General features: G+C 53.8%; 2 protein-coding genes across 7 annotated transcripts in view; one reads left to right on the forward strand and one right to left on the reverse strand.

Annotated features, from left to right (window-relative positions):
- NPC2 (NPC intracellular cholesterol transporter 2) lies at positions 1–2,132 on the forward strand. The gene is made up of 4 exons (XM_064658761.1): positions 1–154; positions 254–361; positions 560–732; positions 1,340–2,132. Exons 1-4 carry the CDS (start codon positions 70–72, stop codon positions 1,424–1,426), a joined length of 453 nt encoding a protein of 150 aa, XP_064514831.1. The 5' UTR covers positions 1–69; the 3' UTR covers positions 1,427–2,132.
- Positions 2,133–2,761: 629 nt separating this feature from the next.
- The window catches only part of LTBP2 (latent transforming growth factor beta binding protein 2), a 69,967-nt gene continuing 45,044 nt past the window's right edge, over positions 2,762–27,684 (reverse strand). For 2 of the 6 annotated variants that reach the window (XM_064658740.1, XM_064658746.1), the window contains 25 exons: positions 23,971–24,093; positions 23,341–23,505; positions 22,285–22,515; positions 21,712–21,743; positions 19,941–19,980; positions 19,440–19,535; positions 18,247–18,372; positions 17,934–18,062; positions 17,408–17,527; positions 16,586–16,705; positions 16,256–16,378; positions 13,386–13,508; positions 12,947–13,072; positions 12,740–12,862; positions 12,379–12,510; positions 11,096–11,215; positions 10,211–10,354; positions 9,745–9,936; positions 9,545–9,625; positions 8,809–8,937; positions 8,420–8,560; positions 8,007–8,174; positions 7,216–7,491; positions 6,838–6,987; positions 2,762–3,643 (listed from right to left, as the gene is read on the reverse strand). In XM_064658740.1, the coding sequence (XP_064514810.1) occupies positions 3,477–3,643; positions 6,838–6,987; positions 7,216–7,491; positions 8,007–8,174; positions 8,420–8,560; positions 8,809–8,937; positions 9,545–9,625; positions 9,745–9,936; positions 10,211–10,354; positions 11,096–11,215; positions 12,379–12,510; positions 12,740–12,862; positions 12,947–13,072; positions 13,386–13,508; positions 16,256–16,378; positions 16,586–16,705; positions 17,408–17,527; positions 17,934–18,062; positions 18,247–18,372; positions 19,440–19,535; positions 19,941–19,980; positions 21,712–21,743; positions 22,285–22,515; positions 23,341–23,505; positions 23,971–24,093 (3,377 nt within the window). In that variant the 3' untranslated portion in view covers positions 2,762–3,476. The remainder of the gene's footprint in view (positions 3,644–6,837; positions 6,988–7,215; positions 7,492–8,006; positions 8,175–8,419; positions 8,561–8,808; positions 8,938–9,544; positions 9,626–9,744; positions 9,937–10,210; positions 10,355–11,095; positions 11,216–12,378; positions 12,511–12,739; positions 12,863–12,946; positions 13,073–13,385; positions 13,509–16,255; positions 16,379–16,585; positions 16,706–17,407; positions 17,528–17,933; positions 18,063–18,246; positions 18,373–19,439; positions 19,536–19,940; positions 19,981–21,711; positions 21,744–22,284; positions 22,516–23,340; positions 23,506–23,970; positions 24,094–27,684) is intronic. The other 4 variants (XM_064658743.1, XM_064658742.1, XM_064658741.1 and 1 more) reach the window with 4 other exon arrangements.

The raw sequence follows: 27,684 nt of genomic DNA on the forward strand, positions 1-27,684 counted from the left end.
CCCCGCCCTCATGTGACTGCGCGGAGCCGCCGCCGTGCCGAGCTCCCAGTTGCTGCCGCCGCCCTCGCCATGGTGCCGTCCCCGCTCGCCCTGCTTCTGGTGCTGGGCGCCGCCGCCACTGCCCTGGCCGAGCCTCTCCGCTTCGTCGACTGTGGTGAGTGGCTCCGGCCCCGCTCGGCCTCGGGGCAGCGGGAGGCGGCGGCGGGGTGTAAGCAGGCGGAGACGGCCCGGTAATCCCGACTTTTCCTTGCAGGTTCCGTAGACGGCAGCATCCAGGAGGTGAACGTGAGCCCTTGCCCCACTCAGCCTTGCCTGCTGCATAAGGGGACATCCTACAGCATCAACGTCACCTTCGCCAGCAGTAAGGATCGTGTCCCCGGCAGGGGTGGGGAGAGGGAGGTAATCCTCTCCGTGTTCCACTGCTTGGAGAGGAGTGAGGAAGGGCGGATGGAGAGGGGTCTGGGTGGGAGGAGGAGTGTCCCTTAGTTGTGTTCTTGCAGCCTTTGGGGTATGTGGAGAGGAGAGTGTGAGGTATACACATATTCTCCGTGTTTTGCAGAGATCGAGAGCCAGGGCAGCAAAGCAAGGGTGTACGGCGAGATGCTGCACGTGGACATACCCTTTCCTATTCCTGAGCCCGATGGATGCAAGTCCGGGATCCAGTGCCCCATTCAGAAGGGCCATTCTTACAGCTACCTGAATAAACTCCCTGTGAAGAGCGAGTACCCCAGTGTAAGTACGCAGGCAGCTGGTCAGCTCCCCAGCTCCCACCTTTACTGGGGCACCTGCCTTTAAGAGAAGACACCTTGTTCTGTTCTGGTGAGGGAGAGAAGACTCCTTAGACTATGTGGTGTTATTTCTGCTTTGAACATGACTAGTTTCAAGATCCCACTTTGGGACAGACCCAGCAGAGGAAGCAGCCTGGCTCCAGCTGCTGAGAAGTGGCTTCAGCTGCTCCAGTATCCTCCTGTACTGTGCTTCCCAGCAGAGTCTGCTGCATGCAGCTGAACACTCCCAGATTCAGGGTGCTTGGCTCTGGAGTGCAGTTCAGCTGGGATGTTGCAGGCTGTTTCCACTGTTTGCTTTCTCAGGGAATGGGAATCTGAGTGCAGTGTGTGGAGGTCTTCTGTGGCATGCAACTGAGCCCTCCTCCTCCACTCCAGGAGTCATTGCATGAGCATGGCCCACCTACTGCAAGCAAGGGCAATGCCCCAGCTCTGTCCTCTGTGCAGAGCTCCCAGAATCTCCTTGTTCCACACAAGTGATAACTCTTCTCCCTATGCCCTTGCCTTAAGGTTTCCTGAACACCCTCATTTTCCTCTCTGCTCTTCTCTTTCAGATTAAACTGATCGTGAAGTGGGAGTTGGTGGATGACCAGGACCAGATGTTGTTCTGCTGGAAGATACCAGTGCAGATCACCAGCTGAGGAGCCCTGCCATTAGTAGGGCTTGGGGAGGGGAAAAACAGAAACAACACAGGCCAAATTCTTTTATATAATAAGCATTTCTTACTGCTTACTTCAGAGCTCTGCAGCCTCTGAGCAACCAGCATTGTGTTCCTTGCAAGGTCAGCCATGGGCAGAGCACTCTTACCACATTTAGGTGACACCCCTGGGGTGTTCTCACAGCAGCTCAAGGGGCAGCAGTGTCTGCTGCAGGAGCAGGAGTGACTGAGCATCATCCTCCAGCTGCTCTGTGGAGGCACTTTGTTTGACGTGGAGCTGTCTGTCCTCACAAAAGAAATCCTCAGCAGTGAACCTGGCTAGTGTCTGAGCTGCTATCTGGTAACCCTTCAGTGCCTCTTCTAGAATGCCGGTTGCATCCGCTCTCCTGTGTTTCTCCTGCTCTATTGTGATGCCCCTGGGACCTGCATTTGCTATCCATGCAGCTGAAGCAGAGGGAAGGAGTCTTTCTGTGAGCTGGCTGTCTCTTCTGTCCTGAGCCCCTGCTCAAGCCAACAGGACTGCAGCTGGGAAAACTTTGTGTTTGTGGATGCAAAGCCAAGTGGCATTCAATGTCTCTGCAGGGATGATTCTTTCTCTAACCAATGGTTTGCACTACTACTAACTTGGAGCTGCTGTGAGCTCCTGAATCTCTTTTTATAACTTTCCTTTTAATAAAGCCTAGACAGAATCTGCTTGTGTTGTATTCTATGAGTAGAGATGAGCGGGAGGAAAAGGAGACTGGCTGGGCATCTTCTACTTGGGGTTCAGCTGGTTTTATTTCTTAGCTGAAGGCATGGATAGAGGTGGTATGTGACTTGAGTGTGGGTGACCTGCAAGCAGCCAAGCATTCCTGCTGCTGGTGTCCAGCCAGTGTCTGGCTGTGCTCCTGCCTTGTTGGTCCTATGCAGGCCTGAAATTGTGCAAAGGCTCCCTGAAGAGGTGGTAGTGTAGAACATAGCCTTGCTTGCTGCAGCATAGGTAAAGTTCTTTCTAGTGAGCTCTGAGGCTGGAAAAACAAATCCCAGACCTGCCTGACGGCTTTTGCTAACTGCAGTAACTGCACATTCTCATGCTGAAGCTGCAGCCCCCTCGAGAACAAGGCAGGGTATGAGCAGTCACAACCGACATGCTGTCTGCAGGGTCTGGAGTTGACTCCTGAGGCTGGGGCTTGGCTGGGGATTTGGCCTGGCAAAGGTTTCTGCTCTGGCTCAGGAGCAGGAGGAGGCTATGTGCCAGCTGAGAGGGCTAAGAATTGGCGTACTGGAGTGGGATGGCCCTGCCCTTGGCAGAGGCAAGACAAGCACAGTTCTGACAAGCCCCAGTGTCTTGAGCCACAGGGGCCCAAAATAAATGTTTTATTTAACAACATGAGAGAAGTTTCCAGCAGACTCGGTTAAAAAAAAAAAAAGAATCACCAACAACTTTACAGAAAGGAAGGTGGACCTGCTCCCCTTCCCCCTGCCCAGCCGGCATGGGGCACAAAGGCAAAGTGTGGGGCTAAGGGCTGCATGGAGAGCTGGCCCTGAGGCCTTCTAGACCTCTCCCCCATGCCCCAAGGTTAGGCAGCAGCTCTAGAAAGCTGGGGTGCCCCCCCACCCTTAAAGCTCTGGCCTGGGCGCTTCACAAGTAGTGGGGTCAGCACCCACGGTGTGGGTGAGGCTTGTCACTAGGTCAGTGCAGCGGTGGCAGGGAGATGAACCCCCTTTCTTGGCAGGGTGAGGGGGAGAGGCTGGGGCTGTGTGGCACAGGAAGGCATCCTGTGAGCCTCCATGGCACAGGGCAATGTGACAGGTGCTGGGGTCTGGGGTGGGCTCTGCTGCAGGAATTGCAGGGGCTGGCAGGGCAAAGGGGGGTGCAGAGGCTGGGAGCTCAGCCCTGACAAGTAGAGAGAGGTGGTGGGGAGGTTGTGCACTTCAGAGGGGAAAGAATGAAGAGCCTTGGAACACCCGCAGCCCTGGGGGGCCTTTCTCTGTGCTCCCAGGTCCTGGAGCCACACGCAGAAGGGGAGCACCTCACCCCCGCTCTCCTAGAGCTACGCAGCTGCTGGGTTCTGGGCTGTCTGGGGCACGCAGTGGTGTGACCGGGCCAGGGCCACATAGCCTGGCAAGCATTGGCAGCGGTAGGAGCCCTCTGTGTTCTTGCAGGTGCCACCTCGGCACAGGGGCTCAGGGCTGCCCACCTCCTCGCACTCGTTGATGTCTGCAAGGAGAAGCAGCTGGTGGCAGTGAGCAGTCCCAGCCCACAGCCACATCTCCTTGTACTCCTGCCACCTCCCCCAGCCCTCCCACACAGGTTCCCTACCCCCCCCTCCAGTACCTCCAGGATGTCCCCTGTGACCCCACCAGCCTCCCATACCCTCAGCATATCCACAGAGCACCTTCAGTCTCCAAGGGTGACATCCCCAGCATTTGGGATCCTCCAGCACAGGAGTGAACTGTGCCCCATGCACACTAGATAAAAGCCCCACCATGCTCTGCAGCTGGTGACACCCCCAGGTTAGGCAGCTTCCTGTTGATAAGTTGTGATAGCCTATGATCTTGGAGAAAGCCTTGGAAAATGCCCTTTCCCAATCCAACAAGGTTGAGCAGGCAAATGATGGTGGCCCTGAGAGGCCAATTATCATCTCCAGGACCAGAACACAGAGGGACTTCGTGCTGCACAAACAGTGGCTTGTTTTATTAACCTGCAAACTGTGCCAAAGGGCTCACTCGGCCACCAGGCTACGGTGTGCATGTGAGCCCTACAGCAGCTGCTCCACTGTGACAGGTCTGCTCTGCTAAATGCACTTACCTGGACACCCTGCCTGAGATACACCAACTTGTGATGGGGCAACCAGCTGGACAGAGCACCCCTGTACACCCCAGAGCCCTTGTTTGCAGTCACAGGACCTCCAGAGCCCAAATCCTCACCTACCAAGGCAGGTCCAACCCCTCTGAACCACAAAGTCCAGTCTCAGCCCCCCAGAGATCATCAGGGAGTGGGGAGCAGTTGATGGGTTCAGCCGGCCAAGCAAGGGAGAGAGAGTAACCAGTAGTAACCAATGGACCCCAGGAGGACTGAAGAGCTCTGCCACCCTAGGGACCCAGAGAGAAGTTTTAGAGACTGTGTCTCACCTAGCATAGGTGGAGAGGGCCATCTGGCAAAGAAAGAGAAGTGCAACCCCAGGGAGGGATGCTAGAAGCAAAACTTTCAGGGAGGTGAGAGGAAGAACAGCAGTCATGGGAGGAAGAAGGAGAGGGGAAACATGACAAGAGAGAGCTTGAGGAACAAGGCAGTCTTCATATGCAGCCAAAACAATGGTTAAAAAGGCACTGTGGACTTGCACTAAACCTCAGGACCAGAACATTGCCATGAACAGAATGGGCTTGCTTGGTAGCCCAAGGAGGAGATGTTAGGCAGCACATCAAAGGAGATGTGCTCTGCAGCCCAGTAAGCAGGGGGAAGCAAAAGTGGAAGAGCGAGCAGGCTGGTCTGGCCACCAAATCAAGAGGAGAAGTAAAACGACACTTTAGCCCAGAGCCACCCAGAAGCCAGAAGCAACAGAGTAGTGCTAGCAGGCTGCACCAAGTCCTGGAGTTTGCCCACTCAGGCAGGGGTGGGGGCATGCAGCCCACCTTGCGGGGCCAGGGTGAGCTGGCCCTATAGGGAAACAAGAGGGGAAGCACTGCAGCAGCTGCAGGCAGCAAGGTAAAAACACAGCGATGACTAAGAACCGAGTAGCAGAACTGAAGGGAAAAAAAAACAGTCTCCAGAGTAAAATGAGGGCTAGTTAGTCCAGGGCATGAAAAGCAACATGCAAAGGCTCCATAAATACGTTAGCAGGAAACAATGGTGAATGTCGGTCTAGTCCTTATCAACAGGGGAAACAAAAGCCAGCCGAGCTGGCTGGAGCAGCTAACACAGGCTTTGTTCCAGCCATCATAAAAACACTCATGGTGACCAGACAGGGCACAGACCACATTTGAAGTGTTTAAACAAGGGTGCAGGAGCACAAGGAGGGAAAGGCCACATTGTGATGGAGAGGTTTGACACTCAGATAGATAAAACAGTTATATCCATATTGGTAAAGGCTTTCTGCAACACCAAGTTCATATGCTTAATGCTCCTGCAGTCCTTGCAAAGTTGACAGGAGCATAAAGGAGGTCTTGAGAAGCAAGGAAGGATAAATCTTGTAACTATCTTCAAAAACAGAGAAGGGAGAATCCAGAATTACAGTCTGCTCACCCCCACTCCCCTAAGCAGTTCAGGTTTTTTAGTGACTAGGTTATAACCCTCCAAAGGATAACAGGGTCATTAAATAGCTGGTGCAGATCAGTTAAGGCCTGATTATGTTAAGCCAATCTGATTTCCTTGTCTGACCTGATAACTGGCCTGTCAGATAAGGAAGAAGTAGTGGATATGATGTGCCTTGGCCATGGTGAAGATTTCAACACACTCTCACATGACACACTCAAACAGACTGAGAAAATATCATCTAGGTTAAACTGTGGCAATTGCACAATGAGCTACATAGCTGCACTCCAAACAATTAGAAATACCTGGCTGTTACATTAAAAGCCTTTTAAAGCACAGCCTGCAGGGGTCTGTCCTGACTCCCACTCCATTCAAATGTTGTCATTAAGGTAGATGAAGGAAGAATCCCCATGCTTATAAAATATATGTGTGTGATGCCAGGCTGCAAGCGCTTTGCAGGGTTCAGATTCAGTCTGATCAAGGAGAGAAGCAGTCCAAATTCAACCAAACAAAATTCACTGAAGGCAAATGCAAAGTACTGTGGCCAAGGAAAAGGAAACAGTGCTAAATGCATAAGAGGGAGTAACAGCTCAGGCAGCCATTCTGCCCAGCTGTGTTAGGAATGGCAGAGATGATGGGTTCTATATGAAGAAGCTGCACCATTGTTTTGTGCAGTAGGGATGTTGGGAGTTGGAGTAAGTGCCATGCCTAAGGTAAAAGAAGGTCGTCATCTGCTCTGTTGAGGATCTGAGGCCTCAGCTGGCTTAGGGAGTTGCAGTGTGAAAAGGATGGAGACATGGCATAAGGATGTAGAGGAAATGCAGAGAGAAGTTTTAGAGACCGTGTCTCATACTGCAGGGTGGAAAGTGAGGAATTTCACCAGGGCAGTAGTGAATGCAGAGGACATTATTCACAGTAACAGTGGCTGGTGATGTACAAGAGTGTTATGAGAAGACGGAGCCATCAGCTGCTCCCGGTGATGCCCAGAGGTGCCCTGATCTAGCTGCCAGCAGAAAGTGGCCGGAAGAACCTCCAGAAGAGTCCCCCCGAGCTGTATGGGAAGGAATCGCCAGGAGAGCGGGACAGCTCCGGCAGCTGTCCCGGCTGGCACCGCCAGGGAGCAGCCGCGGCCAGGGGACGCGGGGCCCGGTCGCACTCACCCACGCAGGCCATGCGGGTCATGTCCAGCTGGAAGCCGTCGAAGCAGTCGCAGGTGTATCCTTCCCGGACGCGCACGCAGCGCCCGTTCTCGCAGCCGTTGAGGATCCCACACTCCTCTGCCTGTAGCCCCTCGAAGCCCTCGTAGAGGCCTGGAGAGGGGAAAGGTGGTGTCAGGCAGGGTGACCCTCCACCCAGCCACAGAGGGGACATCCGGCATGCAGCAAGACAGTGCTGGTGGTGCCAGGACTGACTCAGAACAGCCAGTAACAGAGCTTGCTCCAAGCCTGGAGCAGCCTGGCCAGGGTGGGAGCTGCCAGGCAGTCCCCATGGACACAGGCTGGGTGGGAAGGCACTTCTCTGTGTCTCCCAGTACTCACCAGTTTGGCTGGGCAGGTAGCGAGGTGGGGACCACACTGGGCCATGGTGGAGAGGGCTGCCATGAAACTCACTGTTGGGTTCCCTCCGAGGGAATCCAGCATCAGGGTTTCCATACTCTGACTCCAGGTAGTTGTAGTAGGGGCCCATATCAGGGCTGGGAAGGCCATAGTGGGGGTCTTCCAAGCCTGGTCCATACTCATACCTAGGTCTTTCTCGCAGCTCAGCCCCTCTCTCACTGTCTTCACTGGCCCCATTACACAGGAAAGCAAAATCAGCTGCAAGTGGTGAGAGAAAAGGAATGGTCAGTGCAGCCTGGCTCAAGAGAGGTAGGTCTGCTATGGCCAGTGTGCATCCATACTGGGTCAGCCGAGCCAGGCCTGCATTCAGTACCCTCCAAAACTGCAGTTCTGTAGTTCGTTGATGGGATCCCATCTTCAAGAAGACCACCTCCTGTCTGGGCCGGCAGCTTGAGCAGCAAGAACCCCAGCTCCCAGTATGCTCCCATTTCAGGCTGCCACTACCTCACCTCCCCTAACCTATGTAGGAGCAGTGGGATGCACAGAGGAACTCTCCTCTCCAATACCTTGGACTCATTGCAAACCAGTTTCAAGTACATCCTACTCACTGGTGCAGCTCAGCCCTGGAGAAGTTGGGGGGGTATCTATTCCTTGGGCTGGTTTTAGCAATACAGAAAAGAGCCTTATGCGGCAGACCTGCACAACATGATCAGTGGCAGCCCAGCCCATTCCCACCTCTGCTGGGAGATGCTTGCCCATGCCACCCTACTCACCAGAGGACCTGTGTGGACAAAGTGCACAGTTCTGGCCCCAGGCTTCGCCCAGCCGGCAGCAGCACTCAGTGTACGTGGTCTGCTCGCCACGCAGCAGGTCTTGGCAGATGTAGTCAGCAACGGTCTGCCAGCAGACATCCAAGTGGATTTCATACTCCTCCAAGGCATCTGTGAGTGACACACACAAAGGATGCCATCAAAATCATCCAGAAGAGTACCTGCCCATCTTGTCCCGAGAGGGATGACCATGTGCCCCAGCTCCTCCCCCCTCCCTGCCCTGGCTGGATACTGTGGTGCTGCTGGCACATCCCTGCCAGACACCAAGTTCCCACCCACTGGTCCTTCGTGGTGGACCCACCCATGGGGCGGGATGTGTGGGGCAAAGGTGTGCTGCAGTGGTTGATCAGGCTCACCTGCCCTGCTGGAGAAATTCACACACCGGTTGCCAGTGGCATCCAGCACAAGAGGGAGGCTGCAGAAGCAGTGGTAGGAGCCTTCCGTGTTCAGACATTCACCATTGATGCAGTACACTTCGTTCTGACACTCATCCTGGTCTGCCCACACACAAGGACAGAGCAATGTTTCAGTCTGGCAGACATAAGCAATGTGACCCTTTCCTTGCCCAAACAGAGACCTCAGTGGCTCCCACCACCTCCAGTCTTGTTCCCCAGGAGGGTTCCAGGAAGCCTGTTACCTAGACCTGGCCCTGTACCGTGGGCAGCAGGGACAAGTCTGGGTGCAGCAGCATGGCTGTCCCTCCATGGACAGTGTGGTTCCCACTGCTCTTTGAGGGCCATCTTACCAACACACTCAAGCCTGCTGGAGTCATAGAAGTAGCCTGTACGGCAGAAGCACTTGTAGCCTGGCACTGTGTTCAAACACTGTCCGTTGCGGCAGAACTCGGAGCCAAATATCTCACACTCGTCCATGTCTGAGACAGGGATAGAGGGAGGGAAAGAGTGTCTCAGGGAGTGCAGCCATGGAAGCAAGGTGGGTTGGTGCTGTACCTGCAGAAAGCCAGCACGGCACCTTGGCCTGGATCACTGACAGGTCCCCAAATGAAGCCCCCACCTCTCCCACTGGTCCCGTGCTTGGGAGCAAAGGGGAAGCACCCACAGGCAGAGCAGGAGGAGGAATGATGTGGAATAGGATACTTTCACAAAAAGGAAATTCATGTGCATTTCTGGAAAGTCAAGAACGTAACACCCCTGGAGGTGAAGTGTCAAAGACTGAGCCAGCTGGCCACTGGGAGATCTGATCAGTAACTGGAAGGGTTGTGTCTTAATGGTCCCCATCCCTGGTTCATAATGGGCATGGGAGATCTGCACCAAGAAAGAATCACTGCCAGCAGCGAGGCAGGACTGGAGGGAGGGGCACTTCCACCTTGGCAATCTGGGATTTCTCTGGATGGAGGAAAGCAGTAGCAGGATGTTAGCATCCACCACCACAGGCCCAGGGAGACAGTTCTCCATGCAGGGCTTTTTCACAGTGCCCTCCCTCTTCCCCCTGGAAGAAATGAAAGAAAATGTCACTAGTACCTGTGAAAGAGATTTTTCCTGAGAGCAAATCTTCCTGGGGAATATAGCCCTTCCCAAGAGGGCAGATCTCTTGGTACTCCACTGACCAGGAGGCAGATGCCAAAGGGAGATGGAAAGCAAAGAAACAGCTCATTAGTGCAACCAAGGTGGAACTGGCAGGCAGAGCACTGGCCGTGCCTACTGTGGTGGGGCAGTCCTACCTGTGCCTAGGATGGGGCAGGGGTAAGTCTCACAGTTGTCACCCCAGGCTGCCCCCACAGTACAGCAGCACTCCTCCTTGGTGATGTTCTTGGCCAGGACGCTGTCACACAGGCGAACGTCGCTGATGTGGTAGTAACACTGCTTGCGCTCTGCGCTGTCAGAGAGGTGGGCTGCGTGTGTGTCGGAGCCCTCTAGAAGACAGCAGAGCAAGGATGGGATGGGGTCCTTGGCACCCCAAGACAGCATCCCACACCTAGACGGTCCCAGAGTACATCCACCACTGGCAGTGTGGCCTTCCCAGGTCCGCACTTCCAGGCTCCTCAGCTCTCCCCAGACAAAAGTGTGCCCATGTCTATGGAGGCTTGTACAGCCCTGTCAGTCCATCAGCTTTATGTAACCCCAGCCAGGGCTACCACACTCCTGCTCTAGCTGTCACCCATGCTTCTGTCCTAGTTGCCTACTCACCCATGGCAGTTCGGGGCTGGCATTGCCCTGCCTCTGTGTTGTACTCCTCGTGGTCACTGGGGCAGAGGCACAAGAAGGATCCCTCCACATTCTCACAAAGTGCAGTTCCGCACACGGCGACCATCAGTTCACACTCATTTACATCTGCAAAGCAAGGGGCAGCAGTGGGCAGTGGGAGCCCTGCCTGGGCATGGTCTGCAGCATGAGATCACCCTTCAGTAGAGAGATGGAAGCTACTAGGGATGAGCTGAGAGCTGTGCTCAAATTGTGGCTCAACACAAGCCTGACAAGAGCTTCATGCTCTGAACTCCAGCCTGCAGTGGGTCGCTGGATCACAGGATCATCTAAGTTTGAAGGGACCACTGGAGGCCTCTAGTCCAACCTCCAGCTCAAAGCAGGGCCAGTTATGGAATCCCACCAGGCTACTCAGAGCTTTGTCTTGTTGGGTCTTTAAAACCTCCAAGGATGGCAACTGCATAGCCATCGTAGACATCTGTTCCACTGCCTGTCTGTCTTCATGGTGAAAATGTTTTTCCTTATAATACACCCTGCCTGTTCTCTACAGGCACCCATCAAAGTACCTCTCTAGCACCTTTAGTGCCTCTATCCCCCAAGGACCTCCCTTCCACCTGGACAGAAAAGGTTCACTCCACGTTCACTGGGAACCACTTGCTTTTTCAGAGCCCTGCTCCTTTGCAATCACAAAGATCTACTGGGAGGGGGTTTGACTCCATAAGCTGCCCTGTCCACGTGTGCGATTCTCCAAGTGTGGATGCAGTCCCCATCTGAGGTCCGGGAGCCATCACACAGCAGGGACAATAGCCTGGCATCTACTTACTGATGGCTCTGCTTCGCTGACTGGCAGAGTGACCCTGGCGGACTCACCAATGCAGTAGTGCCCAGAGCTCTCATAGCCACGGTCGCAGAGGCAGCGGAAGGAGCCATCTGAGTTCTCGCAGAAGCCATGGCTCCCACACAGCGTCTCGTTGGCGCACTCGTCAATGTCTGCAGCGGAGTGGAGAGCAGGAATTGCCCCAGACCCCACCTCTCCCAGTGGACATCCCTACCCAGGCCCTTCTGCTCTGACCCCAAGATCTGGGGCCGGGGCAGGCGTTCCCATGATGTGAGGGACTGGGTCTGACTGCCCAACTCACTCACTGTGCTATGAGTTGCTATGAGTGTGTGTGTTAAAGAGAAGCTTCCTGCAACATAGAGAGCTGCAAAGAGGCCATGTGAATAGAGCAACAAGAGCAAAGTGGAAATGGGAAATGGATGGGAAATATGGGAGGTGGCTGGCAGGGGTGACTGAAGGCAGCACAGTTTCCTGCAGAGGTATAAAGGGACACAGAGCCTTCAGGCTCACACTGGCAGGAGATGCAAGCGTGCAACCGGTGTGAGGCAAGTGCAGACAGATGAAGGATGAAACCCTCCTGACCCATTCTTCTTGACCTGGTCCTTCTTCAACTGCTATAGTGCCAGGGAGCGTGGTGGGACAATCACAACTGGATTCTCTGCCTACAGAGGACAGGTTTACAGCCCTGCTCCCTTTCAACTGCTGCACAGAAGAGTTTTCCTTGGAGCAGCCAGAGCAGCTACATGCCTACAGCCCACTGCTCCCAAGCCCAGGAGCAGCTCCACATGCTACATCTGAGTCTTGGCGCAGCCCAGAGCCCAGTGGTTGGCAGCAGCTCCTCCTTGCTGCAGCCTTCCCTGAGCTAGGGGGAGCCTCAAAAACTGCAGAAATCCCTTTGCTCTTTCTTCTATGCTGGAGCCTGGGCTCCAAAGCCAGACTCCCAGCTTAGCGCACAGTGGCACCAGCAGCCTTTCTGCTCACCCAGGCCTGCCAGGCAGGTGACTGGAACTGACCCCAGCAAGCACAGCTTACGGGGAGCTGCAGTTCAGAACCAAGCTTGGAATGGCTGTAACCTGCCCAGGACTCTCCCTGAGCGGAAAGCAGCACAATGAGGTGTCTGTTCCAGATGCCAGGAAGAGAGAAGTCTAGACGCAAGCAGGCAGTGCAGCCAAAAAACAAGCTCTCAGCATTATCTGCCTCTCCACCAGCCACACATTTCCTCCTCCTCCTCCTCCCTCACGCCTCCGGCAGAAATGTCCCACAGCCATCCTGTTCCTGCCAGGGGGAGGGACGGGACTCCCAAGGCTGTACTCACCAATGCAGTCACCCAAGGGGGTCCAGTGGAAGCCAGGCTGGCAGCCCATGATACAATGGTAGGAGCCCAGGCTGTTCTGGCACCGCCATGTGCCGCAGATGGCATCCCCATATTCTTTACACTCATCCACGTCTGCAGGGAGGAGAGCAAGGGGATGAGGATGGTCAGATGGGGACCCTGCTTCCTCGCTGAAGCATCTGAGTTAATTTCAGTTGGCCAGAAGCCCTGAGCCATTACTAGTCCTCCTTACAAGTCACCAGCAAGTCTGGGTGCTGGGAGCAGAACTGCCCTCTCCCCTGCACTGGCTGCATCCATCCCCTCAAATTCCAGGGGGCTAATCTCCCCAATGATGAGCTCTCACCCACGCAGTCATCAGTCTCCTGGGAGTGTTTGAATCCATTTTCACACAGACACCTGTAGGAGCCTTCTGTGTTCAGACACTGGCCTTGTGAGCACCGGGACTTGTCTGCACATTCATCCACATCTGTGAAATCAGGACAAAAACATCAACCTGGATCTCACAGCAGGGGCAGGACCTAAGGTATGTCTCTGCCACCCTCCAGCTCACCTTGGCAGCTGACTCCGCCAGCCACATTTGAGAAACCAGGAGCACAAATGCAGAAGTAGGATCCATGACTGTTGAGACACTCGCCATTGGGGCTGCAGATCTCACTGTTCAGGCACTCGTTCACATCTGCAGAGGGAACAGAGTCAGGGCCACGCATCCAGCCCTGGGGGACATCCTTCACCAAAGCCACATAGATTCCCTCTTCCCAGTCTTTTATGGGCAGCCCTTAAAGGGCTCCTGGCCCCTGGTTTTCCCACCATGGAGACAGAGATCTTCTCTGTCCATAGTGATCCTGAATTTGACTACAAGTTTATGGATGTGCCATGCATGGTGGCATCACCTGCACTGGCACTGGCATCCCCCCTGCTGAGAAAGAAGGGGGATCCACAGGGAGGCTGTAGGTACTGCACCCAGAGGGCTGCATGGATGGGGTTCATACCTTCACACACAGTGCCATTGATGAGCTCAAAGCCAGCCTGGCAGTGGCACTTGTAGGAGCCTGGAGTGTTCCTGCATTCTCCCCCCAGGCACTGAACAGCAGGGTCCTCACACTCATCCAAATCTGCCAAGTAGAAGGGCACAGCACAGAGTGAGGCCCCAGCTCTAGCCACGACTGGGGAAGATCCTCACCCAGAGAAGCCATCACCCAGCTGTTGGCCTGCAAGGTGGGCTTGAGCTGCCCTCTCAGACCATCCCACTACAGTGAGAAGAGGGTGGACTTCCCTGTTACCAAGATGTGAGGAGTCAGCCCAGACTCTTCACTCCTTTCCACCAGAGGGATCAGGATAAACATTATTCCAGCACCAAGTCAGTGGTGCCCAGTGGCAGGACCAGAGGCAAGGGGCACAAACTGAAATACAGGAGGTCCCGTGTGAACATTAGGAAACACTCTTACTGTGACAGTGACTGAGCACTGGCATAGGTTGCCCAAAGAGGTTATGGAGTCTCCCTCCTTGGAGATATTCAAAAGCCGTCTGGACATGGTCCTGGGCAGCCAGCTCTTGGTGGCCCTGCTTGAGCAGGGGGTTGGATAAGATGACATCCAGAGGTCCCCTCCAACCTTGGACATTCTGTGATTCTCTGAGCATGGGGATACTGCTAACTCCAGTGTCTGTCTCCAGCAGAGCTCTGCACTGGGTACCACACCACCAAGAGGCCAGCTGAGAGCCACAGTTGCTGACAAATCCTCTCTGCACAAGAGCAAACATCAGCAAATTAACACAGCACCAGCCTTACTGAGGCTCCGCTTTCCCACCTGCCAGACTTGCCTACAACATCTTTCTCATGGCAGAGCTGTCCAGGGGCCTACAACAGCTCTTACCCAACTGCAGAGCTCCCCACAAACCCTCTCCCACCCAACTCCCCCAGGCCTTGGCCAGAGCTTGCTGGCATTCTGAGGATTTTGCTCACAGCAGAGGAGGAAGGGGTACCTTCCCTTCCTCATGTGAGATGCCAGCAGACTGCTGCTGCCTGGGGCCCATGAGGCAGGGGCAAGCATTGGAAAACACAGGTAGTCAGAAGGATGGGCTGGTGTGCAGGCACCAAAAGACACGCTAGTGGAGGGAGTCCTGCTCTACACTGCTCCCCTGACAGGAGCTAAAGCAGCTCCTGGGGGCAGGGAGGGACCTTTTCCCCTTTGCAGAGCACTAAGCATGCCACAAGCATGAATGAGCATTGCTCCCTACCACTTCAGGGCAGGATTCCCAGCTTTTCAGTCTCAAAGGGTTGAAAGTAGAAATATTATTGAATTCTTCTGGAGAGGAACCAAAACCTAGTTTATTTACCAAAACAATATTACAAAACCCTTATCATTTTTCAAATGTGAAACCTAAATCCACAGACAAGGCTACCAGCCAAGGCAGGGAAGAACATGCCATCCTGCCATCAGGTCAGTATGACCTAAACAGTATCAAACCCTGATAAGGCGCCCTCATGAAACGGCTGGGGCAAGGTGCCTGAGATGGGGCGGCTCATGTGGAGTCTTGGGAAAAGGGAAGGGCAGATGTAAGACATCACAATGCTTCTTCCATCGCACCCAAAAATCAATTGGAAAATAAGTTCATATAACACTGGCTTTCTCAGATACCAAAACAGAGAAGAATAATGGGAGTAAAACATCCTTCTCCTCCCCCACTGGAGGCCCACATGCAGGGGGATCCTTCTGAGAGTCACATTGAAGGCAAGATCCTCAATTTGCCAGCTACGTGCGGGCTGCAGAGCTCTGCAGTGCTCTAGAGAGAAATTCTCAGCACGTGGCCAATCTTTAAACAAATACTTTTGCCAGCTCTGCCCTCTCCCTTCCCTTGCTCGATTCAAACCATCTTAAGCCCAGGACAACCCCTAAGGGCAGCCACCAGGGAGGGAATTTCCCTGCCTATACTGGGGCAGTCAGGCTGAAAGGCAGGGACTGCAGCACTCTCATGTCTCAGCACTACAACCAACACAAATCGATGCTGGTGTTAACTCTCTGACAGCATACCTTGATCAGGCAGAGCCCTTGATCTAAGCTTTCCTTTTTAAACACGTCCAAGTTACATTAGGGGCTGGGTAAAAATTATGAAACCTGGCTGCCCACAGTCTGTCCGTGGGCTGTGGATCCAAGGTTTCTCCTTCTGTTGAGGACCTACATTTGAGGTTCATGCTCCCAGGCACACAGTTGAACTGAACCACACACAACTCTCTGCCAATGTTTCCAGGCCTCCTGTACTCCTCTGGCCTTTGTCAGCACCTCCTAGATCATCAATAGTCCAGGAGTCTTATCAATGAATCCTTCCCCCCATCCCTTTCCTGTGTGAGGAAAATCACCTTCCTGGTGCTCCAGGTGATGTCTGCTCGCACCCCTCCATGTTCTCTGGTGAACAGGAAGCTAAAGAGCTGGAAAAGGATCCTGAAACCTGAAGTCCTATTGCCCCACCAGTAACCCAGCTATGGCAATGTCTCTCCTCTCATTCCCTCCAGCACCTGCCCTTCTGTCCTGGGAAAGGGATATCTTCACACATGCTGCCATCTCTAGAGACAGCATAGCTGGTGTCACAAGCCATGCAGGAGTAGGAGCCCTTAGTGTTGAGGCAGAGTCCAGAAGGACAGGCAGCCTGGGCTGTGCACTCATCTATGTCTGCATAAGCACATGAGGGAGAGTGAGATGAGTAGAAAAGATGCAGAGCAACCATGACCAGGGTCACATGTGTTGGGGTAACCAGCCAGCACGGTGGCCAGGACTCAGGCAGAGCCAAGTGCTCAGGAAGAGTCTAGGGAAATCTCTGGACCGTGTGACACTTCAGAGTGTCTGAACTCATGGCTCCCTGGTACCTTGGCAGCTTTTCCCATCAGGTGCCACCTTGTAGCCCCGGTAGCAGGAACAGCGGAAGGAGCCATCCAGGTTGACACACCGTCCATGAGTACAAGTCCCCTCCACAAGACACTCGTCCGTATCTGTGTGACACAGCAGAAGACAACATGGTATGGGAGGGTGCTTGCATTCCCTGCCAAGCAAGCCATGAGGACATGATGCCCTGGCCACGCAGGCTGGCCTCCTGCCATCCTGTGCAGATGGCCTGTGCATCTGCTCCTTTAGAGGCTTGCAGGAAGCACTGCTGTGGGGGGCAAGGATGCTTCCCAGAGGCAGCCCAAGTTTCTTACCAACACATCTCCCGTTCCTGGGCTGGTAGCCATCCCCACAGTTGATACACTTGTAGGATCCCAGAGTATTGACACATCTCGCATTGGGGCAAGAGCTGTGATCTGCACACTCATTGACATCTGCCAAGAAACACACTCCTCTCAGGCTCCCAAAGATAAACAGTGCAGCGTTCTCCAGTGTATCCTCTCCAGCTGGATCCCCAGAGTTCCCCTCCAGGGCACAGTGATGCCCAATAGGAGCAGAGATGAGTTTGCTGGGGCTTAGGCAACACTTTCTATGGCCCCACTTATCACTCAGGATCCTACGCCCATGCCTGAGGGCTGACATAAGCCAGCAGCACAACTCACTGCCGAAGGATGTTGTCAAGGCCAGGAATGTGCATGGGCAGAGAAAGGGATCAGAGAACATCTGTGCAGGGCTGTTTCATCACAGCCTTTCATAACTATGATTAGGATGCAACCTCCAACTCAGGAAGTCCTTAAGGCAAGTGCTTTCTGGAGGCCGTTCAGGGGAAGGGAGGGGGGGAGCAGCAATCTGTGCATGCCCTGTTTCCTGTACTGCCTCCTGAAATAGCCTCCCACTCTATGATGGAGATGAGCTATTAAAAAAGGGGAACCTTTGATCAGGCACATCCCTCTACCCAGGAGAGCCTGTTCCTTCTGCAGTCAGAGGAGAGGACAGGCAGCCCTTGGGGAGTTGGCAGACCAACATGGGGGTGTCCTACCTCCCTTCCAGGAGGAGGCAGCGAGTGATGAGGAAATGAAGTGTTCATGCAGAGGGTGGGTTGGAGGGGCAGGGGAACAGGGGGCAGCAAGCTTCACCTTCACACTGTCCTCTGGGGCTCATGGCAAAGCCCTCCTTGCACTGGCAGTGGTAGGAACCAGGGGTGTTGATGCATCGCTGTCCTCGGCAGATAGAAGGCTGCTCACATTCATCTCGGTCTGGCAATAGACAGGGAGACAGCCCTGAGTCTTCCCCCTCCAACCTCAGGAAGGCTGGGTGCAAGTGAGGACCTGCTCCACCTGCATATGGCTCTACCCAAGGGACCAGTGCCAGGACTCTCCTCCATCCCTCATCTGTCCTAGCACTTCCTTGCCACAAAGCAGTGATCAGAGTTGGCATCACAGACTCCTGCCCAGATCATCATGGGCAAGGTCCTGTCTCTGAGCAAGTAGGAGAAGGTAATCCCCATGGATCAAGCTGTCCATGGACAGCTGTGGGAAGGGAGGGTGTGCAGGTGGGCATTTTTGTGTGCACACATATGTGTGTGCACATTCATGACAGAGCGTGAGAGAACAGAGAAGCTCTGGGGAGGTGGCAGCCTTGTGCCAGGTGGACACCACTTACCTTTACAGCTCTGCTTGCCCTCCGAGACAGCCAGGGTGTACCCAGAGTAACAAAGGCAGAAATAGGAGCCCACACTATTGATGCAGCGACCTCTTCCAGCACAAGAGTCTTTCAGACACTCATCTTCATCTGTGCCCAGGCAGGGAAGGAAGACAGGCAGTCACCACCTTCAGCTGACTGCCATCCCCCTGCCAGCCGTGCAGTGCACCAGGTGGGCAGGGGCTCAGCAGAGCTGCCAGAAAACCTTCCCCCAAGAGCCTGAAGGACTGAATAGTCTGTTGAGGCCCAGCAGGCAGAACAGGTGACAACCTACCAATGCAGTGGAGGCGGCTGGGGTCCAAGGTGTAGCCAGGGTGGCACGAACAGCTGTATCCCTCTGGAGTGAGAACACAAGTACCAGCTCCACAGGAGAGGGGTGAAGAGGCACAGCCACTGACCCCTGGGAGGAGAGAGCATGAAGTTGGGGGCAGCACCAAAAGGTGCACAGAGTTTAGTGTCTGCTTTTTGTCCCCAGTACTATGCCAGGAGCCTGTTTTTTCCCCTTCTTGGAGAGCAATGCTGAGCCTGCTCATCTGCTTCTTCAGGCAGCCTGCACCCGCAGGGCTGCACAGGAGACACAGTAGACCCTACCTACAGCTACTCTGGGCTGAGCCCAGCTGGGATGACCAGTCCCCTGTACTGCACACCTGTACCTTGGCCCCAAATAAGGGTGGTGAGGAAGCCTGCAGCCCCATGCCTTGGCAGCAGAGCCTGGCACCTGTGATGGGGCTCCTTTTGGGGTGACAGCAGAGCCCTCCTCCCCTGCATCACCCTGCTAAGCAGAGCACGGACGGTAGTGGGAGGGGAGCGGGGCACCACACACCCTTCGGAATCGAGCCAGCCAGGGCTGGGGGGGTAGCCCAACCCCAAACAAAAGGCTATTGAGGAAGATGCATTCCTCAGCAAGGTGCCTCCGCCAGGCCTGCTCCCCAAGGTGCTCCAGCCCCCGGCGCGGGGCAGGGGCCACACTCCCAGACACTTGAGCAACCGTGGAACAACAGCGCCCTTGTTTCCGGCGCAGTAAACAAGCCGCCCCGGGAGCCACATGCCTCCCCGTGTGCTCCCTCTTCCCGATGAGTCAGCTCACGCCACGGGGGGCACGGGGCCAAAGCCACCCGAGCGGACGCGTGATCCATCCCCGCTCGGCAGCCACTGCTGCGTGGGCAAGGGAGCTGCAGGCAGGGAAGGGCTCAGAGAGCCAAACACCTTACTTCCCATACAGGATCACTCTTTTGTCTCCCCATGGCCGGCCAGCTTTCCCTGCCTGGCAGCAGGTGAGACCAGGCTGGGACAACACCCCAGGGTGGTAGGGCAGGGACTCTTCTTTGGGAATTCAAGGGGGGGGGTATGGGAAGACAAGCAGACTGGTGAAGGGAGAGGGCCCCTGGGCAGAGCTTAGGACATCATTTCCCTGTAGTACCAGGCAAAGAGAGGCAGGAAATGCCCAAGAGTGGTGGACACACACACCTGAGCCCTGTGCTGGCACCTGTGTTGGAGCAGCAGCATCCCAGGTGGTGATGGGGCCAGGCTGGGGAGGACCATGCCAGAACTCCTCTTCCTCTGCTGTGGAAGGAGAAGAGAGGTGAGGCAAACCCCTGATCACAGGCAGAGGTGCATGCCCAAGGTTCACCTGCGCTGGGTGGCCCTGCAACCATAGCCCCAAAAAAGCTCACGGGAAGGGGATGCAGGGTGGTTGCAGCAACACTATCACCTTATTATTTAACACAGTGTCCTCCACCTTGCAGGATATTCATCACCTCCCCACATTCCTACAGCCCCACATCAGCCACCCCAGTGTGATAGGGGTTCTCTGCACTGCCCCACAGCCAGCCCAGCCAGGAGCCCATCCTGCCCACTGGGGGCTTCTATGCAGAGGAGGCAGCTCCCAGTCTCCCCACTCTCCTCCCTTCTCACTGCCCTGTTCTCTTCCCCACAAGCACCCTGCCCTCCCGCCAGCCTGGCACTCACCTCTGTGTGTGTCAGGCTCTGCAGTGGCATCAGCAGTGCCCTGAGGGACAGAAATATAGGACTGCCTCAATTCTCATGCATGAAACAGGGATGCAGTATCCCTGAGACATTTTCCCACCCACCTCCTGGCTCCTCTTGTTCCCTAAGAGACCATCCTGGGAGGAGAAGCATCACAGCCAGGTGCAGCTGGCAGGGCCACTCTGTCCTGAGCACATCATCCTGGGCAAAATACAGCTCCATGCCATGCCTGGGGGGCTGCCCACAGAGAGGCCAAGCCAGCAAACTATACAGGTGAGACCCAAGGCACTGGTACCAGGTAGGCACCTCCCCAAGGTGGCCAAGAAGGTCATCCAGGCATGGTAAATACTGTCACTGTCACTGGCAGCTCTGGGGTGCTGAGGACAGCTGCTACTGAGGACAGCTGCTACTTCTGCCTGCCTCAAGAGTGCTGCCTACTAGAAAGATGCTTGGTGCTAGAAGCTTTTTCTCAGCATCCCCTCCTGGCAAACCTATGGCTGACAAAGGAAATGCTGGAGCACAACCTGAGTCTCTGCTCCAGGGAGCTTTCCACAATGGATGAACAAAACCAGCAGCTGAGCAACATAAATTCCAGATTAACTCTGTTTCACATTTGGAAGTCTTGGTTCAAATTTCTGCTCTGTCTTGAGATTTCTCACATGCACATGGGCAAGTCACTTCATGTCTATGAAGCAGCAACAATGGCAGCGCTATGCTCTCTTTCATACGGGCTAAAAGTATGTTCTGAGGGATGAGCTGCTATAGCAAGAGGGCACAGAGATGCTCAGGAGAGACATGGCTGAACCTCTACTGACAGCAGGGATCAAGAAGCACACATTTTTAAAGCGCGACTCACAATAAAGAAACCCAGTTCTAGAAGAGGCTGGCAGAAAATCAGTCCCCAGGCTGCTCCCATCAGCCAGGGTGAATACAGACAAGCCAGTGCAAGAGACTCCTGCCCCGACTGCTCCCCTGATGTTTCTGCTGCACTCACCCCAGTACAGGGAGACCTGCCTGTGAGCTGGGCTTGAGCACAACACTGGGCTCAATGAGAGGAGCATGTCCCAGCAGACTGCAGCAGTTCCCCTTATCCTGCTACCCTATCAGCCCTACAGCCAGGCCAGGCTGACAGCAGGGTGTGAGTGCCCACACCTCAGCTGTGTAAGTACAGCTGATATTCATGGAAGCCAGTGAAAGCAGGGCAAACTTGAATTTGCAGCACAGACTAGAATTTCAAAGCAAAATTCTTCTTGGTGTCCTTTTATAGTGGGCTAGATCCTTTCTGTAATTCACCCTTTTGCTCTTTAGGACCGAGTCCATCGTGGATAAAGTCTCCTGTCTAGAGCTTCAAACCCTGTGATATGCAGTGTAGAACTGGCTACAGTCATGTTTAACTCACACACCTGCCTGGTGTAAACAGTAAAAGAATGTGAGCAGGAACAGAATCATAGAACAGTTTGGGCTGAAAGGAACTTTAAGGACCATCTAGTTCCATGCCCCTGCCATGAGCAGGGATGCCTCCCACTAGATCAGGTTGCTCAAAGCCTCATCCAATTTGGTCTTGAAAACTTCCAGGGATGGGGCATCCACCACTTCTCTGGGCACCCTGTTCCAGTATCTCACCATCCTCACAGTAAATTAATTTCTTCCTAATATCTAATCTAGTTCTACCCTCTCTCGGTTTATTTTTATGACACTCCGCTTCCTGCCCATCAAGCTACCATTGGATGCACCCAGGTGTAGCAAGACATACCTTACTCACCTGCATGGCAGGAGAAATTTCACCTGGAAAGGGAAAGAGTGCATGGTAAGTAGAAACAAGGCAGATAGGTGTCTTCCTCAAACCCTGGCTGTCCTAACTTCACCCCACCTCTATGACCCTGCCATTCAGTCCCTCATGCTCCTCCACAAGGCCTTGTTCCCAAAGCCAACACACCTGGACTCCTGGCACTGGGTAGAACCTAGGAGCTTCCGCTCCAGCAAGTACTGGCACAAGCATTTGGCCACACTGCCTTCCAGCTGAGCTGGACAAAAGCCCAGGGACTGGAGTGCGGGGCTTGCCATGCAGACCTGAGGTCCTAGTGGAGGCAGCCTGGCCACTCAGCACCAACTGCAAAGATGCAGTTGCAGGAGTCTGAAACACTCAACCTTCTCTCCAAAAGCTTGAAGACATGGTGCCTTATGCCTTAGGAATGCTATAGTCATATAATTATAGAAAGTCTTTATCAACCAGAAGTCCATCTGTAGTCTATGACAGGACTTGAGAATTTTTCAACCCTTGCTAAAGGCCCAGATGGAGCTGTTTAAGCAGTAGACCTCACACTACCCTGTCTTGCTGAGGTGCCAGGGTAGGGGAATGCCTCCAGGATGCTCCCACGCAGGCTGTCCTGCAGTTGCTGTCTCCTTGCTGTCCAATCTAAAGTCCAGTTGCTGTTTTCCCCTTGCTCTTCCAAGCTGAAGGGCAGCTCTTCAGCCTCTGCCTTCCTCATTGACAGTCGGATATCAGAGCTGGAGTAGGTGTAGCCATGTCCTGCTGGGCAAATCTCCTTGAAGGCCTCTGTAAAGGAAAATAAAATCAAAACTTTAGAGGTCAGAGGTTAGAAGGAAGAGACTATGGTAGGGATCACCTGGCTTACCACACCCAGACATGATAGTGGTACAGTGGAATAAAGGAGTGAAAATGGACAGGCATGTATGTGAATGCAGGTGCCAGTTTCCCCTATCCTATCATTTTCTGCAATTTCTAAGGGTTAAATCCTTACTGGAACACATCTGGGCTGCAGTGGGTGGATACTTCAAGCAGAAGTAATGCACTCACAGAGCAGGGTGGGTTTCTAATAGGCATTCCCAGACCCCAAAAACTAAATCTCTTCCCATGGTAAGTACTGCTAGGAAGGGATCATGCCACAGGGAGGTCCAAGCTGAGCAAGGGAGAAGATAAAAGTGAACCCAGGGTACCTCTAGGCTGAGCGCTTTGCACGTCACTCAAGATATTCTGCACAAACCACCTGAAAATTTTTCTGATCTCTGAGGATTTTGGTGCTTTACCCTCCACTCGACCTCATGCTGAGATAAACCGAACTCATCTTCACCTGGCTTTCTTCTCAGTAGAAGATGTATGAGAGAAAAGAGCTGTCGAATAAAGCTAGGCACAGACATGGCTGTGCTCTCCCTCTGGCACAGCCACTCCCTCTGGAGTGGTTTTCCATCAGGGATTTCTGTATCTTCCCAGTATTATCAGGTCTGCATCCTGGGCTGCTGTACCCATCTCACAGGATAGCATTTGCACTGCTCAGCTCTGGGTCCTGCAGCTGTCTGTGTTCAGGCAAACCCAGTCTGCAGTCTAACCAAAGGAGGCAAAGCCAATGCAGGCACGTCTCACCTGAGCCAGGCATAGGGCATTCCTCGCAGTTCTCCCCCCAGCCCTTGCCGACACGGCTGCAGCAGCAGATCTGCTGGGTGATGCGGTGGGAGAGGGGAAGGGTGCACACGCCTCCGGCTGCTGAGCGGTAACACAGCCCCTGCTCCATCGACACTGCTTTGTCCGCTGAAACACAACAGCAGTGTCAGTGCCAGAGGTTAAGCTCTGTGCTCTCCAAAGAAAGAATGGGGGGGACACACCTCTCCCTCCTGCCCCTTTCTCTGCCTGTGCCTCCCATCCTGCTCGAGGGCTGCCCTGACTTCTCTCCAGAACACCCCCTGGCCATCAGCCATCAGGCCTTTCACCCAGCAGTGTCAGCCCCAAGTAAATCCAGCTCCTGTGGGAGTTCTCTCATCCCAGGAGGCTGTGTCCTCTGCTACCACACCACAGGCACATTCCCTCCAGCCACTGCAGGGACCATGTGAAGTCCATAGAGAAGGATAATGCAAGATTGGTACCCATTCTGCACACAAGTGCAGAACAGCACAACTCAACTACATTTGCAGATGTGAAGCACACTGCAGCATCCACTCAGCCATGGTTTCCCGCTCAAGTCCCTTCCCAAACTGATGAGCTCCCTGGAGCACTTACAGATGCAATGGCTACGGGATGGGTCTAGCATGGTGCCAGGCTTGCAGGTGCAACGAAAGCTGCCACGGGTGTTCACACACTCGGCATCTTTGCACAGGCCCTGCATCAAGCACTCGTTGATATCTGTGGAGAGGAGAGGAGAGAGCTTTGTGAGATGTGAGGAAGCTGAGGGTGAACTAAACCCCCTCCCTAAGCAGTGCCTCCCATTCAGGTGCTGCAGACCAAGGGGGTCTCAGCTGGGCTGGTGTCTAAGGCAGCTTCTGCACCAAACAGCATGGTGGGGACCTCTGTGGTGACAGCAGTCCCACATCTGCAGTGCAGAGCTTGCTCACTGCAGCTGCAGGAATGGCTTGTAGATGACTGCTCTGCTTCACGGTCTTTGTGGAAAACATACGTGGCCCCTACGGTGAACCACTCTGTTAGGGTCATTTGTACAGCCATCATGGCTGTTGTTTGCAAGCCAGGAATGATGAGTCCTGTTCTTTCTCCTGATTTCTGGTCCTGCTTGTATGGAGCCATCATCCGTGGATGATCCTTGTTAAGAAACTCGGTGCCAGCATGCAGGGAGAGCAGTGACTGATCCCATCCAGAGGGAGAAAGATGTTGGCTAGGCTGTGGCTCACTGCATCTTCTTCTAGGAACAAGTTGAGCAAGTAGGAAGTCGCCAAGCTCAAGACCTGACTCAAGCTCTGCCACTGACCCTGATTCAGCATGCATCAGACACAGTCTTTGGGAAGGAAGGTGGGTTTATCCCAGGGAAACACCATTAGGCTCACTCATTTGGCCTGCAGTAAAGACTTTCCTTCAGCACATATAGGAACGTATGAGCTAAGCCAGAGAAGACAGAGATTGGCAAAAGGTACATAAATGGGAGCTGTGGGCAATTTTCAGGTGGAGAGTGAAGAGGAAGCCCTCCTCATGAACTGATGTAGCATTAAATCTTCACTAAACAGCTTGGCCCAGAAAAGTAAAATGCTGATGAACTTTGCTGTGTCAGGAGGCACAAGCAGTGCAGGAAGAGTCGAATGAGAGCACAGAGTGGCAGGAGTGGGATCAACCTCAACACCGCTCTGGGACAAACCACAGGAACACATACTACAAGCTAAGAGGTGGGAGGAGGCAGTGGGAGGAACCTGGGCACACTCACTGCTCACAGGACAGCTGTGAGCTGCCAAGACATGATGCTAGGCAGCATCATGCCAAACATTTTCCAAAGACACAGGGCAGTCCCAATGGCAGTGAACAAGGCCCTGGTGACCTCAGGTGCCCTGAGAGCACACAGTGGTGCTCTAGAGACTGTCTGAAGATGGAAGGGGTGGAAGACACAGGAACAGCTTTCCCAGCACTACCTTATTCCTCAGAGTCAAAGCATCACTGCTTGGTGGAAAGGGGATGTCTCAGCCAGCAATGACAGCTGAAGTTCAGACTTACTGGCCTGAGAAGTCCTCCTCAGTCCTGTGCTCTTAAACTCCCTCATTCATCCCACCAGCTGCCCCATACACGTTTGAGACATATAAGGGCCAAGAAGACCAAGCCAGAGGCTAAGTCAATGAGAAGTATCAACGCTATAGGAATCTGCAGCAGGCCAGGGAGGAGTAGGATTTGGCTGCACAATGCAGTGGTTTCCTGCTCTGTACCAAGCACAGGACAGAGTTCCTGAGAACAACCAGTGGCCAGACCCCAAATAAGCTGGGAACTCTACTCAGAGAAGACACTAGGGCTCTCCAGAGGAACCTCACAGCTCATCCCTGTCACTCCCCAGCATGGTCAGAGTGTTATGTTGTTTCGACACACCAACTGGACAAAGCGCTTGTCTCCATATAAGCAAAGGGCTTGAAGGGATTGGAGTAATGAGTGCACAAAACAAACAAGCACCAAGGGCTAGGCTTTATAGGCTTAATTCAAAACAGGGCCACATACCAGCCTTAGTCTAACCCCATCTATTCTGCTGTCAGAAAAGGACCCACCCACAGTGGAAGTTCCCACTGGGAACAGAAGCAGTCAGGTGCACTCAGAGCTATGCACTCCTACCCCCTGCAGCATGCCAGGGCCAGGGCTAGCCCACAAGAAGAGGCCTCAGGCACCCCAAAGTGAGATCTGTATGCTCTTTCAGCTGCTTCTTCCCACCCTGCACAAGCCAGTGTTCCTCAGAAACAGTCATACCGAGTCAGGCAGCCTGTTGGTGGAAAGGTTCAGGCTGGTTTACCCTGGTACTTGGTGAGCAGAAAGGACCCCAGTCAGCAACAGACACCAAATATATATATGGACTCCAAGGACATATGGATGTATGGACACCGAGGTGCCAGTGTGTGGTCCACATTATCCCTTCCAGTTCCATTCTTCCTGCTGGTTCCAGCAGCACTGAGAGGTTCCCTGGCTGGATCTGCCAGGCACTCTCAACTCAGACTCCTTGCAGCCTTGTTCCTGCCCAATGGGATGCAGCAAGAAAAGGAAAGGAAAGAAGATCCTGCAGAGATGAACCATTTGTTCCTCTGCTGGAAGGCACCAAAGACAACCCTTTCTGTCCATACTGAACAGAAGAAAGTGGGCTTCTGCCAGGGCCATCCTCCAGTCAACAGTACTTTGACAACAGCCTGCAAAGCCAGGTAGTCTCCCCTCCTACCGGGCCTGGCAAAAGGCGGCCCTGTGTAGCCTCTCCTACATCTGTCAGCCCAAATGCTCCCTCTGGGCCCTGAAGTGAGGTACTGGGCTTCCTGACAGACATCCCACCGCAACAGCAGAGATGGGAAAAATCCTGGAGGTAGTAGTGTCTGCAGAACAGTACTTATCCAGCCCAGCTTACGAAGGAGCACACAGAGGCATGAATTCCTGGTTCATGCTTTTTCCAGTGGAAAAACATCTTCCTACCCAAATCTATACTGCCATCTCCCTCTGCTCCTCTGAGCTTCTCCCTGCTCCAGAAGGGGCACAAATCCAGAGCAGGCACTTCAGGTCTCTGCTTGCTGACACAAGTCTCTCCAGCTGCTCTGCTCCTCCAATTTGATGTCTCCTAGTAGCTCCTCATAACACATGTAGCACTGTCTGTGGCCACATAAAGGGATGAGATCTGAGCACCAAGGAGAACAGATGTTGTTGTGTTGTCGAAAGTTCTCCCCTAGGACAATGTGGGGAGGTTGAATCATTAATTAAGTAAGCATGGTGGAAAGTCCCAGCTAAATGAGATGAGTCACTGGATTGCCAGCCCTGGGTTTGCACGGCCAGGGACATGGCTCCCTGCTGCATTTGCGAGATGACACCTCTCAGTTTATCATGAATCACAAGAAGAGAACCACAAAATTATTCTTCAGTCAGAGCACGGAAAAACACAAGCAGTGTGGATCCAAGAGATGCCAAATAAACATGAACCAGAGAGCAAAGCGGAAAGATGGTGCCTTCCTCATATGGAACTGAGGGACCATGGAAGGGAGAAATGGATCAATCCTGGCAGCACGGGGCAGGCAAGGCAGCCTTGCAGTATGGACTAGTGACACACTCAGAATAGAAAGAATTGCTTTTATGGCACTCACCCACTTGTAAATGAACAACTGGACAAGCTGACAACCTTCACAAATATTTTTAGGCAAGAGAATTTCTGTTGCTTCAGACCACAGGAGAAGTGTTTTTACACTCATACTTAGCAGAGCACAAACACGAGTCCTTACTGCGGTAGTAGGGCTTAACAGGTGAGTTTTTTTGTGCTGGCGCAGCTATGTG

This window comes from Pseudopipra pipra, chromosome 6 (genome assembly GCF_036250125.1).
Source record: "Pseudopipra pipra isolate bDixPip1 chromosome 6, bDixPip1.hap1, whole genome shotgun sequence".
NCBI lineage: Eukaryota > Metazoa > Chordata > Aves > Passeriformes > Pipridae > Pseudopipra > Pseudopipra pipra.

Bases quoted from the DNA above. Each gene is read 5' to 3' on its own strand.
- NPC2 (XM_064658761.1), top strand. From the start codon at position 70: ATGGTGCCGTCCCCGCTCGCCCTGCTTCTGGTGCTGGGCGCCGCCGCC. The intron at 155-253 runs GTGAGTGGCTCC...TTTTCCTTGCAG, and splicing joins TCTCCGCTTCGTCGACTGTG to GTTCCGTAGACGGCAGCATC. The intron at 733-1,339 runs GTAAGTACGCAG...CTTCTCTTTCAG, and splicing joins TGAAGAGCGAGTACCCCAGT to ATTAAACTGATCGTGAAGTG.